The sequence below is a fragment of the Carya illinoinensis genome, chromosome 14, assembly GCF_018687715.1.
Source record: "Carya illinoinensis cultivar Pawnee chromosome 14, C.illinoinensisPawnee_v1, whole genome shotgun sequence".
NCBI lineage: Eukaryota > Viridiplantae > Streptophyta > Magnoliopsida > Fagales > Juglandaceae > Carya > Carya illinoinensis.
This window is the reverse complement of record NC_056765.1, coordinates 6,307,017-6,322,735: the sequence shown is the minus strand read 5'-3', so window position 1 is coordinate 6,322,735 and position 15,719 is coordinate 6,307,017. Positions and strand designations below refer to the sequence as shown.

Here is a 15,719-nt window from a genome sequence, read left to right as displayed (position 1 = left end):
TAAAATATCTATTTTATATCCTTAATTAGGAAGATATTGAAGTTTTTTTTTTTCTTTCAATAAATTCAAATATTGGTATAATTAGTTTTCAAGGCCGTTCGTATCTTGATTTCTTCTATTTTTGGGAGAAAAATTATGATGGCTTTATATAAAGTTATATAATCGTATAAATATTAATTATTAGAGACATTGGTTTGAGTATTTGCGATCTAAATTCCCTGAAAAAAATGTGAATAATGTGTATTTGTTCCGAATGATGATGCCTTTGTATTTCGTAACGCTTTTGACTTTGGAGTTGGAACATCGACTCCCGCGACTGCCCAACCTTTGAAGAATGCCAAACTGAACTCTTGGCGTTTGCCTCTAGCCTATGCGTCTTTCTCCTCCTCCTCCCACCTTGCACAAACCGAAACTCGGAAATTATTCCTTTCCCTTCTCCCCCAACCTCTCTCTCCTCAGCGTCACTGCCCAAGCAAAGCATCCAGTTTCTCCCTCCTGATCAATATCACCAAGTTCCATGTCTCCTCTAACACACAAAGCTGAACTTCGGGAACCCGCCTACCATATTCTTCTATTTCTCTGTTTTTCTCGTTTTACGCCTTGGAATGGCCACCGAACAAGCAGGGGTTTCCATGCCGGTGGGGGTGACTCGTTTGAAGTACTCGAACCGCGTGGTTTTGAAAACTATATTGGAACGTAGTGATGGAGGGCTGGGACTGGTTGGCGAGAGAGTTGTGATAGGAGGATGGGTGAGGTCTTCGAAGGAGGTGACGATGAAAGATCCTTTGCCGCCGTCACCGTCACCATCACCTCCACCAAAATCGGATGCTCGGACGGGTGCAATGGGGCCGAAAGATGCGAGCTTTATGGAAATTCTTCACTCTCGGATACCCTTTTTGCGGTCAATTATGAAAGTTTTAGGTGGTGGGAATTACAACCATATTCGTGAAAATTCGGAAGAGGGGATTCCCAGGCCGCCCCCGCCTTCGATTGCTTTCTTGCAAGTTAGCGACGGCTCATGTGTTAGCTATCTTCAGGTACCTTCAATTGGTTATCTTTTCCAAAGTTCACACCCTTCTTAAGATAGGGTATACATATAAAAAAAATCTGTTATTATGCTGTCATACGGTATGGTGAATGAATATCAATTAGTTTCATTGGATAGTTTGGGGGTTCATCCTTATTTTTCTTTGCTATTTTTCAGTTATTGTATTCTGTTCGTGCAATGCATCCAAACTGCTTGTTGATATGCAAGTTGACTTTCGAACGCTAATACTCTCGACACGATAAAATTTTAGATTATCGTGAGTCTAGACCACTGATGTGATTTGTAGACGGAACAAATAATAAACGAAGAAACGCTTACAGTAGAAGATTCCACGTTCCTCTGGGATTAGCTTTCTTAAACTCAAAACCCCAAAATTATCCACGGTAAAAGACTTGCTGACCGGCAGGGCCAAAATCTATGATATTACTCCATCACAGCTCATCTAAATTTTGAACCCACAATTTTGAGATATTAAGTGCCACATTTTTATTTTCTTCTAATTTTTTTTTGTGGGATTGATTATTCTGTCATTTGCCTTTGCTGAAGGCATATCGTCATTTTTACTCTTTTTTTTTTTTTTTCATGAGACTAGATAGGTCAAAGTGGCAAATATAGACGCCTCCAATTAGTTGGAAATAAGGCTTAGTTGACTTGGTTTGAATCATCGCACTGGCTCTTAGGATATATGTAATCTTTCTGTCTGGAATGAAAATCTCTCAGGTTGTTGTAGCTTCTGCTATAGCTTCCCCATGCCAGCTCCTGCCTACTGGAACCTGTATACTGGTGGAAGGTGTATTGATGCAGCTATCAGAACAAGGAAAACATGTCATCGAGCTTAAAGTGGATAAAATTCTTTATATAGGGACAGTGGATCATGAGAAGTATCCGTTATCAAAGAAAAAGTTACCATTTGAAATGTTGAGGGATTTTTCCCAGTTTCGACCTCGGACGACTACGGTAAAGTAAAAAATCCTTTTGTCATTTATTGTATTTGTTGTAGTCCTTCCTGACCATTTCTTGTTATTTTCTCACTTTTTGAAGTTATCATATGCAGTGCCAGATAAGTTTTACATTTAATCAACTTTAACATGTTTTGAGGTGGGATAATTATGTGTTTAAATTATTTGAAAATATGGGTCCTCGTACATGAACATTAGGTTGATAATAGAAACCAAACTTACAGAAACATCAAATAATTTCGTGACTTGCTATATTATAGTTTATACAATGCCAGTATACTTTTCCAGTAGTTCTGTGTGCTTGAAGGGAAGTTCTAGAATGATTTCAATGCTTCTTCTAGGAAAAAGAACTTGATGGTGAGGCTCTAGATCTTGTATCATGCAAATTCTTGAGCAATACAGCCTGCTAGTGTTACCATCACACATCTAACCCCTATTAAGGAGGCTGCACTTACAATAGTTTTTAATCATGACAATTAGAGCCATTTTGGACACGTACTGTTTTTCTTACCACAATCATAGTAATGGGACTTTTTTTGCTAATTCTGATAGCACGTTTCACATTATATAGGTGGCATCTGTTACGAGAATCAGTAATGCCCTGACCTTTGCAACTCACACATTCTTCCAAAACCTTGGGTTCTTTCACATGCAAGTACCTATTATCACGACCACAGACAGTGAAGGATTAACTGAAAAATTCCAGGTTACGACTCTTCTTGGCAAACCAGACAAGACGGAGAAGCCAACTACCATTAAGGACACTGAAGGTGTTAGCCTTGAAGTTATCAAGTCTGCTGCGAAGGAGAAAGCTAAGCTAGTTGAAGAACTAAAGAAAAGTGAAAGCAATAAGGAAGCACTGGCTGCCACGCTTCAGGATTTTCAGAAACCAAATGAAGCGTCACATTTAAAAGCAAGAGAAAAATCAAAACCAGGAACTTCACTAAAGCCCGATAAAGTTAACTTCTCTGAAGATTTCTTCTCCTGTCGAACTTATCTGACCGTTTCTGGTTGCCTACACCTGGAGAGCTATGCATGTGCCCTTGGAAATGTTTACTCAATTGGACCCCGATTCCGGGCAGATTGTGCTGGACATGTGGCAGAGAGGTTAATGATTGAGATCGAAATGGCATTTGCACAATTAGAGGTATAAGCTCGTTTTACTCCTGATTTTTAAGTATTTCTTTAGTCACAAATATATACCTTTTAACCATGGTGTCCAGTATGCATTTCAAATCTAGTTTATAGGTCACCTCAAGAAACATTATTAAAAATGTGTTCAGGGCATCTTTCCTAGAACCACATGTTGAGATTTATGCATAGAAATAAATATCAAGGGAGGCCCTTGAGTTAGTTCCGTAATTAATATTCTCATTCCTATTGTGTTATTACTGCTGCATGCACAATTTGTAAACAGTTCACACAAAAAAATTAGTATACTACTTCCATTTAGCAAGTCTTGAAATCAGTTCCAAGGGGTAGATCATTTACCAAGTCTGATTTATTATTATCAAATATTGACTCCTTGATGCTAACTCTCAAAACTTGTTTTAACTCCAATTCAATTTCGTAGAGAATAATGCATAGCTAGCAGATCCCCCTTTTCAATAACCTCCCATATTGTGATAATATCACATGCTTAATTAGAGATTTAAACAATTCAGATCTGCAGTATACCATACTATATATCCAAATGGAAATTGTTTAAACTTCTTTTTGACAGTCTTCCTTTCTCATATGTGGATGGACTCCCCTCTTTTATCTCATAGTATGTCCAAAATTTTCAGGATGCCATGAGCTATGCAGATGACTTTTTCAAGTTCCTCTGCAAATGGGTGTTGGATAATTGTCCCGAAGATATGAAATTTGTTTCAAAACGAATTGACAAAACCCGTATTGATCGTCTTCAATCAATGATATACAGTAAAGTTGAAAAGATCACCTACACTGAAGTTGTAGATGTATTAGGAAAGGTATACCATACTAAAAATTCCCTGGACATATCTTCTGATGATCGTTTTCACCTGAACAATTTTCGCCTTATAGATGTGTTTTTAACATTTCATCCCAGGTTGCAGACCAGAAGTTTGAAGTAAAACTTCAGTGGGGTGCTCCTCTCACAGCAGAGCATCTAAGGTATGCCAGTTTTTCTAACGATTGGGCATGCATGTCTGAAAGGAAGGAAGTGAGGCCTCGTAACTATTTAAAGTATCTAACTTCTTTTCACTTCATTACAGTTATTTGGTAGAGGTGATGTTCAAGAACCCTGTAATGATATACAATTATCCAAAAGGAGTTAAGCCATTTTATGCTCGCTTAAATGATGATAGAAAAACTGTTGCAGCATTTGATTTGGTGCTACCAAAGGTGAGCTCAAAAAGAGTTTTTAATGTCCTTTTGACACTGAAGTGCTTTTTTGGTATAGAATCAGACTTGTAATTAAGCTGTTCATAAAGCTGGATGAATATTATCTTTTGCAGGCAAGAATCTTAATTTCAGGTAGCCAAAACGAGGAGCGATTGGACATTTTAAGTTCGAGGTAATGAAAATCTTACCCCTATCTAGCCATTCGTTAGGCATTGTATCTGGGGGTTTGGTTGTATGAGAAAGCCATGGGAGTGGACAACTGGATCTATAAATTATACAACAACTAAGTATTGACAATACCAGCGGAAGTATCACCACCTGCAAAAGATGTTAGTCACACTATTCCATTTGCCCCGGATCTAAGTGGTTTCACAGACTATGGTGCCAGTGGCCCTCCGATGCATATCCACAGATTAAAATTTGATAAATATGGACACTAGGTAGTCTATGAACACATAGAATTACTTTCTATTTGGACTATCAAACTAACAAGAAATTTAGGGTAACAAAAATTCTGGTAGGACTTGATGGTTTTCTTGTTTGTCAGATAATAATTCAGATTTATCGTACAAAATGACATAAATAAACAACTGCAGGCAAAGTTTAGCTGGACCGGAAACAAAAATAGACATACCCTTAAAGGGAACAATTATGTTATCTTCTGGTTCATTTTTGCAGCCTATATGGATGGTGATGTAGTCTTATGGCCTCGAAGCTTTGAAAATTAACATATTTCATCATTGCTTTTGTTGACAGAATAAAGGAATTGGGGTTGCCCAGAGAACAGTACGAGTGGTACTTAGATCTTCGCAGGCATGGAACAGTCGAGCACTCTGGATTCAGTCTTGGGTTCGACCATATGGTTCTCTTTGCCACTGGGCTAACTGATGCTGTAGATGTTATCCCTTTTCCCAGGAGTTATGGCAAAGCCAACAACTAATGCTGTGGATGGTTTTCTGCCATTGAAATCTCTGTTCATCACATGGACGCATAAATGTACGTGACAGATTTATAATTAGAAGGAAGTACTCCGCAAATGCACCTTCTCTTGGTATCTTGACTGTGCTTTAAAAGAAATACTCGGAAAAGTCATATAATAGATCCTCACTTTTAGGCCTCAAATCTTTGTTTCTTTTCTGAGTCTTCTTGGTAACCAAACAAAAGCATTTTATATAATTGCCAACCTACAAATGTGCAAATGATCTGCCAGTCATCAACGCTTTACACAAGCCATTAGGAATTCTATTTAACCTCTTCATACTTCATAGAGTTGATTGCATCATGACATACATAAAATTTTCCCCAGTGCTTCTTGTAAGTCACCTTTTTGGGTAAGACTGTGTAACAATATAGAAGTAGAATTTGATAAACCCCACTTCGAGGGGAAGACCTCCAGAAGAAATTAGGGAGAGGAGAATATTCAGAATATTCTTGATATCATACATAAGGAAGACGTACATCGGTTACTACTCCATATAAGGATCTCGGTAACAAACTTACAGCCATTATATTCTACCCAGTAATAACACCAACTCTAAATGACAGCCAATAGAAAAGAGACAAACGAACACAACTATTGTACTTGAAAATGAAATACGTCTACTATCGGACCGACCCACTTTATTTACTTCTCTGCCTTTTGAACTCTTAAGCCCACCCACAAGTCTCACGGCCCACGATCTTCCCTTCTTCACTTATCCCTTTCTTCCTCTAACCTCCACACTTCTCTTCGAGCCTTCCCTTTGATCTCTTGTGCTCGTAACAAAGCCCAGTCATTTCAAAACACATTGCCTACAAGGTGTGGGTAGGCATTTTTCATTGAGTTTTGCTATATACAAACAAAGTGGCGTACTAATCTGCGTACCAATATTGATTCATTCATACTTAAAATTTAAATTAACACTGTTTTCAATAAAATCTACTTTTTGACCAATCACATCAAATTGATGCATAGATTAGTGCACAATTGTGCTTGCAAGTATATTTTTCCTTTTTCATTTGGTGAAACTCTTCCCACGTCGCATTCTCTGCCCTCTGGCCTTGCCATCGCACTAGTACCTCCATTGTGGGTAAAGTTTCCTTTTCTCATAGTCTCCTGTCGAGCACTTCCTCTGACTTAGCCTTAGGCTTAAAAGGCCCCAAAGAACCCACCAATGGTAAGGTGGAGATTGACTGAACCAGAAGCCCCACCTTCTTCTTCAACAAACTGACGTGAAACACAAGATGAGCTTGGGCCGCATCAGGAAGCTTCAGTATGCCACTTCTCCAATTCTCTCTATAATTTGATAAGGTCCATAAAATCGTGGAGACAACTTGACATTCCTTCTCTATGCCACAGACTACTGCCGGCAACGTTATAACCTTACATACACTCAATCAGCCACACTGAAAGTTCCCTCATTTCTCTTTAAATCAGCATATTTCTTCATTCTCTTCTAGGCTTTGTGCAGGTTTTCCCTTAACAACTGGAGATTTGCTGGCGAGATCTCAGGTTAGCATCTACTGCTTTTACTATTTAGGCTCCTTGCTAATAGTTGAGTAGTTTAGGATGAGGGAAGCCGTAAAGGACTTTGAAAGGTGTGAGTTGGGTGGCTGAGTAGGTGGTGGTGTTATACCACCACTCGGCTAAGGAGATCCAAAGGGCCCAACCTTTGGGTCAGTCTCAAACAAAGTAGCGGAGGTAATTCTCCAATGTCTTGTTAAAGGCCTCTGATTGGTTGTTAGTTTGAGGGTGGCAAGCTAAGCTGAAGGCCAACTGGATCCCTCGCTGCTTCAATAGTTCTCCCTAGAACTTGCTTGTGAATGACTTGTCCCCGTCAGAAACTATGGAATATGGCATCCTGTGTAGTTTGAAAACATGTTTTATGAACTGTTGGGCTAGGGTGGGTGTTGTGTATGGGTGAGATAATGGGATAAAATGGCTAAATTTGGTTAAACAGCCCACAATGACCCAAAGGCAATTGAATCCTTAGGAAGGTGGAAGTCCCTCAATGAAATCCATAGAAATATGAGGACAGGGTCTAGAGGGAATGGATAGGAGCTGTTGCTCAAAATTTTGAATATCGTACCGAAAGTTGTACTAGTCAAGGCACTAAAATGAAATATTTCAGTATCGGTACCGTTTCGTGTACTGTTTCGGAATAATATTTCGATACCGATACCATTTCGTGTACTGTTTCAGAATAGTTTATACTTGAATAAATTATATATATATATATATATATAAACATTTACTGTATTACAAAATAACAACAAAGTAAGTCATAAACTCGATACTTCTCAATACAAGTCTTAAGTTACAAAATAAATAAGTTCTTAATCCAACCATTAAAATAAAATCACTCAACCTCATCAACAAGACAATAAGGATCAGGATTCGACACGTTAATCAAAATATTTTCATTAATGTCACCACCATCATCAATATCAACACCAACATTATCATCATCTTCCTCATTTAGTGAGGTTAATGGCTCCTTAATACTTGCCCAATTCAAATATTTTCCATCAAGAAGCTTTGATTTTTCACCCACCCATTCTTCTATCAAGTCAATGGTTTCAAGATTTATTGGATCTAAAGCATCTCTTCCCTTTTTTATGCTCCTGTCAAAATAAAATCAAACCTAAGTGAAAATGTTATATATTTTTCAAAAGTGAAAAACATTAGTATTAAAAAAATTTACCTCTCTTTTAGCTTCAAGTTATAACGATCAAATACTAAGTCATTTAAACGTTTATGTACTAATTTATTTCTCTTCTTCGAATGAATAAAATCAAATGTGCTTCAGTTTCTTTCACATCCAATTGCACTACAACATTGACTTAGTACCCGAATAACAAACCTTTAAAACGTTGGAACCTCGCAACCAAGTTAGGTCCATCATGAAACTATAACAATAATATAATTATAAATTATTAGTTAAATGCAAGTAAAATAAAATTTAAAATACAAAGTCACACTATTTAACAAATGATATTGATAAATGATAATACTTAGATTAAGCTTATCACGATGACGAATTGCTGAAGAATGTCCAAACTCACCTACTGCATTCTTATACAAGTCAAGTTCTGCAATGATCTTGTCTTGATCATCAGGATCAAGTTCTATATTCATAACACAACTGTTGAACCCTCTTACAACATCATTTTTATTTTTAAAGTTGGGGCTATAGTAAATTCCAGGGTTAAGAAGACAACTCGCTGTATATAATGGACTGTCAAGCTGCTTATCTCATCTAGAATCAATGATCCTGGTGAATGGACTGAATACTAACTTTGTTATCGCATCTTACTTTTATGTTCTTTTTGGCTCTTTCCATTGCACCATACAAGTATTTTATTGTAAGCTTCTCACCCCTGTCAACAAGGCGTAGAACACGAACCAAAGACTCACTAACTTTAATAATAAATTGACATTGAGTCCAAAACTCTTTATCTTTTAAAACAATCACAGCTATCTCCTTCTCTATGTTGTTCTTAGAATGGCTTGATACAATCTATTTATCACACATAAACATTTGTCTGAAGTTCTTTCTTAAATAAGAGTAAGTATTGGATACTAAAAATTTGTTGCAAAACTTGTAATTGTAGGACGAAACAAATCATGACCTTTGGTGAAATCTTGTCTCATCAATGCCAAAATCTAACCATGGTTATAGATGAACTTTGTTATCTTTTTTGCCTTTTTTATGGTATCATCAATAAAGGGAAAGTATCTTGGATCAGAAAAATTTTCTAACATCAAGTCTATGCAATAAGCTGCACAAAGGGACCAGTAGAAAGAGCCATACTTCTGTTGTAACTTTTTTCTTGCAGCTTTATTACTTGCATCATTGTCCATTATGAACTGCACAAGATTCTAAGCTCCAATTTCTTAAACAACCTCATCAAATATATTAAACAATATTTCAGCATCTTTTCTATGGTTATATGTATCAACAGACTTCAAATGGATTAAACTTAACATAATTTATCAAATGGATTAAAAAATCATCTCATTTGAATTAACCTATCGGTCGATTTCTCCAAGTGGCTTGTTAGAAATTAGAGTCCAAACATAGGAAATAATCAATAAGGATGGAAACAAAATTAAGAGGAAAATATGAAAATTACCTTCAGAAGCTTGCGTTTATGGTGGAGAGAGAGGTATGAGCAGTCGAGCTTGGAGTCTTAGATGATGGAATCTGGATTGTAGTGCTTAGTGCATACTGCATAGGCCAAAAAAATAGAAGGAAGATGAAAATTTGAAAATTTGAAAACTCAAAATAGGGTGTAGTGGTGCACGGCGAGACCAAAGAAGAAGAAAAGAAAAGAAGAAAAAAAAAAACAGAGTGCACGGCAACTCGCGAGACCTAAGAAGAAGAAAAGAAAAAAAAAACCTAAAGACTAAATGGACTAAATGACCTTGAACTTTTACTTCAATTACAAAAATGTCATAAACACATAAATCGGCTCAGAATGGTATTTTTCATTACTGGGCAAAACGTATATTTCAATAGAAATCCGGCATACCGACCGAAACAGGCCGGTACACCCGGTATTTTGAGTAGTACGAAACACATATACTATCTATACAGAACCAACGGCTGATATTGTATGGTATCAAAAACTTTGGTAGCAACCCCGCAGGGAGGCTGTTTTCAGGCTTCACACACTGACACACATCACAATCTCGGATAAATTTTGTTACTTTAGATCTGAGGCTTGGCCAAAAAAATTCTCTCTTAATCCTGTTATGGGTCTTTTCACCTCCTGAGTGCCCACCCAGGGGAATGTTGTGAAATAAAGTCAGTAACTTCAGTTTAAAGTGTCTGTCATTTGCCACATAGAGTCTGTGTTTATAATACAACAACCCATCTCTAAGTGAATATTTAAGACCCAATGTGCCTTCCTCACACTTCTTCAATAGTGCCTGCAATGAGGAATTTGACCCATATAGTTGCTTCAACTCATCTAATAGCTCTAAGGAAAGAACTGAGATCATAGTGAATGTGACATCTCTTAATTCCTTTTCCTCATCGCACCTAGAGAGTGCATCCACCACCTTGTTTTTTTTTTCCTTGCTTATATTCCACTAGAAAGTCATAACCCAACAACTTTGACACCCACCTTTGTTGCATGGTAGTGCCAACTTTCTAATCCAACGGAATTTTAAACTTTGATGGTCAGTTTTACAATGAATTTGCCTCCTAGAAGATAGGGTCTCCACCTTTTGACTGTGAAGACTAAGGTTGGCAGCTCCTTATCATATATAGGTAGACATGGCCAAATTCCTTCCCTTCAAGGCTTGGCTAAAATATGTTATAAGGTGTCCTTGTTGCAATAACATGGCTCCCACTACTCTGCTTGATGCATCACACTCAATGCAAAAATGTTGGCTGAAATCTAGTAGCGCTAACACCGGTGGCTTAACTACAGCCGCCTTCAATTTTTGGAAGACTTCTCCAGCTTTAGGACCAATGAAACCCATTTTTCTTTAAAAGTTCAGTCAAGGGTATTGTTATGGCCCAATAGCCTTTGATAAACCGCCTGTAGTAGTCTGTGAGGCATAAAAAGCCTCTAAGTGACTTGAGTGAAGTTGATGGTAGACACTCTAACGTAGCCCCAATCTTCTCAAAATTGGCTTTCACCCCATGTGCAAAAATGTAGTGGCCCAAATATGCAACCTCTCGGTTGCCAAAATTGCATTTGGACATTTTGACAAAAAGTTGGCGATGCCTCAATGCCTCTAAAGTCAACCTTAGGTGGTCTAGGTGTTGTTCTACATTAGAGTTGTACAGTAAAATATCATTAAAAAAAAAAAACCAATATGAACTTTCCTTAGATAAGGTTAAAAAATAGAGTTAATTAAGTTTTAAAAAGTAGAGGGAGCATTGGTCAAGCTGAAAGGCATGACCAAGAATTCATAATGGCCTTCAAGAGTTTGGAAGGCTATTTTGGTGATGTCCTTTGGGTTGACATGAATCTAGTGATATCTAGATCTCAAATCCAGCTTGGAGAAGATGGTAGAGCCTCCAAATTCATCTGAGAGCTCCTCAATCACTAGTATAGGGTATTATTCTTAACAATGGCATTGTTAAGGGTCTTGTAATCAACACATAATTGCCATGAGCCATCTGCCTTTCACACCAAAAGGGTAGGGGATGAGTAAGGGCTGTTGCTGGGTTGAATCACTCTAGTGGCCAAAAGTTCCTTGATAATTTTTTAAATTTCATCTTTCTGGAAAAAATGATAATGGTAAGGCCTCATAGAAATGGTTCCAGGGTAGAGAATTATGGAATGGTCATGGGATGTATTAGGGGGTAAATTTTTAGGTTCAACAAAATTATTTTAGAACTCGTTTAGTAGCTGTAGGATGGCTTCTTAAAACCTCACTCTCACTGTTTTGCAGCCATTGGAGTAGCACCCCTTTGTTTTCCCACCTGTTGGCAGCAGGTAAAGCTCCATCTTCTATTAACTTGAAATTTTCCAACCCTTTGAATTCTACATTCTGTTGGTTCCACACAAGCTGCATAGTGAACTCCTGGAAGTTCCAAAGTATGGACTCCAATTTCTAAAGCTATGCCACCCCAAGGACCATATCACACAACGCCAAACCTAACACATTAGCTTCTATGACAAATTGGACTCCCTGAATCCTTAGAAAAATCTTTGTAACCTTCCTTTCACTTCTCATCGTGACCACATTGGCCGCCTTCACTTGCACTCCAGTGGACTCATCCATAAGCAAATAAGTTTTGTGTAAAACCCCTGAGTCCAAGAAATTGTGTGCTACCAGTGTCAATAAGCACAACTATTTCCACCCCTCCAAGATCAGTCATCACCCTCATTGTGCTGGGGCCAATAGACTCCATAATGGCATGTAGTGAAATTTTAGGTTTGTCCTTTAAGGCACCTAGATCCAACTCCACAACCCCTAGAGTTGCCTCCATAAACTCCAACTCAGGAGCCCCTTCTAACTCAGACCCACTTCCGTGACTCTCATAAATTTCCTCAATTAAATATAGCTTGGGTTTTTAACATTTGTGGCCCTAACTCTACTTGGCCTCTCCTTCATTTAGTTTTGGCTAATTTTTTGGACAGGTAGGGTATTTTTGCAGGTAAGTTTAGGATAATTTAGATTTTTGTCAAGTGTTTTTAAAAAGCCTGGGTCTAGGGAATAGGGATTCAGCCATCTGGTGTTCTTTTTGTTTAGGGCTACATGCTCATCTTGAATCTTGGCTAAACTATATGCTATTAAAAGGTTATGTGGGTTGAACATTTTGACTAGGAGACGAATGCCATCCCTAAGGCCACTGATAAAGTACCTGTGCTTATAATTCTCAGACAACCCTCTCAATCTAGTGGAAAGGACCTCAAACTGTGTTTTATACTCCTCCGCCGACCCTAATTGTTTTAGTCTAGTGATGGTCTCCATGCGGTTATCATAACAACTTGTCTCAAATCGAGTCAATAGTGCTTGTACAAAGGAATCCCAGTCAGTCAAGGACCATGACTCCTCAAGGTCCTGAAACCGGGTGAAGGCCCTACCCTCCATGTGAAAGGAGGCTAAACGTAGCCTGTGTTGAGAAAGGGTATTATGGAAGATAAAAAAGTGTTTTACCTTGTAAAGCCACCTCTCAGGTTTATCACCATTAAACAATGAAAAATCCAATCTAATCGAACAAGCTTGTACCTCTCCCATAGGAATTAGAGACTGATCACATGTGGATTGCTGGAAGAAGACCAATCCATGTTCTGACGGGTGCTATGTTTTTGCAGCTCCACGATGAGGGCAGCAATTTGTTGGACTACAGCCTTTGTTTGGCGCTTCAAGGCCATCATCTCTGTTTCTATAGTGCAAAACTGGGATTCATTTGATTTTTTTAAAGAATTCAATCCCTCTTGTAACTTATTAATCCTTGTTCCTCCAGCCATTAGAGCAATGGAGAATCAAAGGCTTTTGATGCCACTTTGTAACAATATAGTAGTAGAATTTGATAAACCTCACTTCAAGGGGAGGACCTCCAAAAGAAATTAGGGAGATAAGAGAATATTCAGAAGATTCTTGATATCATGCATACGAAGATGTACATCACTTACTGCTCCATACAAGGATCTTAGTAACAAACTTACATCAATTATATTCTACCCAGTGATAACACCTACTCTAAACAACAGCCAATAGAAAAGAGACAAACGAACACAACTACTGTACTTGAAAATGAAATACGTCTACCATCTGGACCGACCCACAAGCCCATCCACAAGCCTCACAACCCACAAGCCCACAGCACACGTTCTTCCCTTCTTCACTTATCCCTTTCTTCCTCTAAGCTCCAAACTTCTCTTCGATACCATTGAGCCCTAGGAGAGCCTTCCCTTCGATCTCTTGTGCCCGTAACAGATTCAAAGCAGTTTCATATTTCTTAGCAGGAAAATATTGACTAAAACATTTAAAATTTCTTAGATAGTGCCCCCTACAGGCTTACAATATTTATGGATAAACTATGGCCCTTACATTATTAGCCACAGTACTGTTCGAGTCAAGTGGATAGAAAAATGGATAGAGCTCGTATCGGACATAACAACTACTGTATAGAACTCGGCATCCCTTCCGGTTACTGCAAATGGTTTCGAAATTTCCAACCGCAATGGCCAAACACTGAGCACAATCTATCTGAGATAGGTCCCTTGTGCACTGCACCAATGCATAAAGTGTCACCAAAGATGACAATTTGGTGTCACCTTTCCCAAGACCTTCATTCTTAGGCTCAATAGCTCGTGCTCTAATTTCATCCATCAGTGCTCCTAGTTGTTTATTGAAGTTTTCAGGATCTGTTACAGTATCTACATTGAAGTAGAATATACCAACAGAAGTATCAACTTCTCCAGCGAAGCTCTTGTTGTTGTAACGCAGAAAGCAGTAGTCGTACCAAATTCTTGAGTCAGCTTGGTTCGGACAGCGTTGGCGTATCAGTTTTGCTGCATCTTGGATGCAACTTGAGCAGTCTGTGCTGCTCACATCTCCTCTGCATTGAGCCAGGCCAAAAACTTGGTCGTTCCCTCTACCGAAGGAAGTAGCAACATAACCATTGGAGGAGGTTTTAGAAACCAATTCAGCTAGCAAGCGATCAATATTTACCGATATCTGGCTAACACGACTAATATTTGTATTTAGATTGCAGAAATTTCCTAAAGGATCTGCAGCATCTGCATAGCAAAAGCATAGAGCTAGTAAGAGAAGAATCTTGTATATCAAACTCATACTTCTCCTTATGTAGCTCTCATGCATGAAACTTCATTTCACGAGGTGGTTGTTTATAGGCTTGAGATAGTGGGTTTGCAATTAGATGTGGGGGAACACCAAGCAGACATTATTGACTTGTTTGCTCATCACCACCTTAATGAGTGGAAAAACTAACGTGTTTCTAGAAAGTCATCGTAGTGATCTGGCATGGCTTCAACGATAGATTTTGTTGAATGCTAAGGATTCAATGACAAAGTAACTATTATGCTGTGAAGATGCTGCCAACCCGCCAAGAAAAGAAAGAAAGAGTATTATCAAGGCTTTAACTGTTTTTAATTGGCTGCCTGATGTAGTAAAACATCAATAGAGCCGTTCTATTATCTATTTGGAGATTGAAATTCAAACATATTTCATCACCTAAAATATTAGAAACTTCTAATATCTTTAACGGCAGCTAGCAAGGTAGATTTCTCCTGAGAAAAATAGAAAGCATCATTTTTATACAAATTCTGCTCAGCATTTATCATTTGTCTGATCTTAATTTGAAACTCTTGACCCATTTTCACAGCAAACGTGAGCTCCAATACGGGCAGTAGGCCCTGCTATCATATTTGTTTTGAACTTACAAAGAGCATTAAAAAACTTGAGGAGGCCAATCTTGCCAGCATTTACAAAGGCATTTTAGTTGGTGGTGACTGGATTCCATTTCTAATACTGGCCAAAAAAGAGTAAGAAATCACAACCAGAAAAAAGAAAAAAAAAAAAAAACTACAGAAGATTGATATTTTGAGAGGTGCAGAATGCACATGAAGGGTTGTCAATCACAGCTCTTGCTGCACAATACCAATCTGTCTGATTGATTGACTTATAGTGCTTTCTTTTTGGATAGTTGACTTGTCCCATTATTCCTTCAAAGTCTTTCTTCTTTACCCTGTCATATTGTCAAATTAGTTGCCGACAGCGACTGTTGAGGAGAGCAGCCGCGTGCTAAATTTTGACTAGATGCTGCTACTGACTCACTGCTACTCCTTAATAGAATGTTTTAATTTATCAAAATCGTTGCTTATTCCTTCAACTTTTTGTTACTTGCTCATTAGGGCGTCTTTCCCAAGTC

General features: G+C 38.2%; 2 protein-coding genes across 3 annotated transcripts; one reads left to right on the top strand and one right to left on the bottom strand.

The window, feature by feature from the left end:
• Nucleotides 1-236: 236 nt before the first annotated feature.
• On the top strand, nucleotides 237-5,496 carry LOC122293197 (asparagine--tRNA ligase, cytoplasmic 2-like). 2 transcript variants are annotated; one of them, XM_043101700.1, is made up of 8 exons: nucleotides 237-1,037; nucleotides 1,769-2,005; nucleotides 2,714-3,154; nucleotides 3,795-3,980; nucleotides 4,079-4,143; nucleotides 4,245-4,374; nucleotides 4,488-4,546; nucleotides 5,131-5,496. In XM_043101700.1, the coding sequence occupies exons 1-8, from the start codon at nucleotides 606-608 to the stop codon at nucleotides 5,312-5,314; spliced, it is 1,734 nt and encodes a 577-aa protein (XP_042957634.1). In that variant the 5' UTR covers nucleotides 237-605; the 3' UTR covers nucleotides 5,315-5,496. The 2 variants fall into 2 exon arrangements, with proteins under 2 accessions (XP_042957634.1, XP_042957633.1); XM_043101699.1 differs by having other exon boundaries at nucleotides 240-1,037; nucleotides 2,579-3,154.
• A 7,905-nt stretch (nucleotides 5,497-13,401) lies between these two features.
• LOC122295164 (cysteine-rich repeat secretory protein 55) lies at nucleotides 13,402-14,663 on the bottom strand. The gene has a single exon (XM_043104240.1). The coding sequence runs from the start codon at nucleotides 14,648-14,650 to the stop codon at nucleotides 13,853-13,855; it is 798 nt and encodes a 265-aa protein (XP_042960174.1). The 5' UTR covers nucleotides 14,651-14,663; the 3' UTR covers nucleotides 13,402-13,852.
• Between the last annotated feature and the right edge of the window lie 1,056 nt (nucleotides 14,664-15,719).

What these genes read in the sequence shown, in the direction of transcription:
- LOC122293197 (XM_043101699.1), top strand. Translation starts at nt 606, where the DNA reads ATGGCCACCGAACAAGCAGGGGTTTCCATGCCGGTGGGGGTGACTCGT. An exon ending in CATGTGTTAGCTATCTTCAG is followed by an intron (nt 1,038 to 1,768) that starts GTACCTTCAATT and finishes AAAATCTCTCAG; the next exon opens with GTTGTTGTAGCTTCTGCTAT. An exon ending in TTGGACATTTTAAGTTCGAG is followed by an intron (nt 4,547 to 5,130) that starts GTAATGAAAATC and finishes TTTTGTTGACAG; the next exon opens with AATAAAGGAATTGGGGTTGC.
- LOC122295164 (XM_043104240.1), bottom strand. Translation starts at nt 14,650, where the DNA reads ATGCATGAGAGCTACATAAGGAGAAGTATGAGTTTGATATACAAGATT.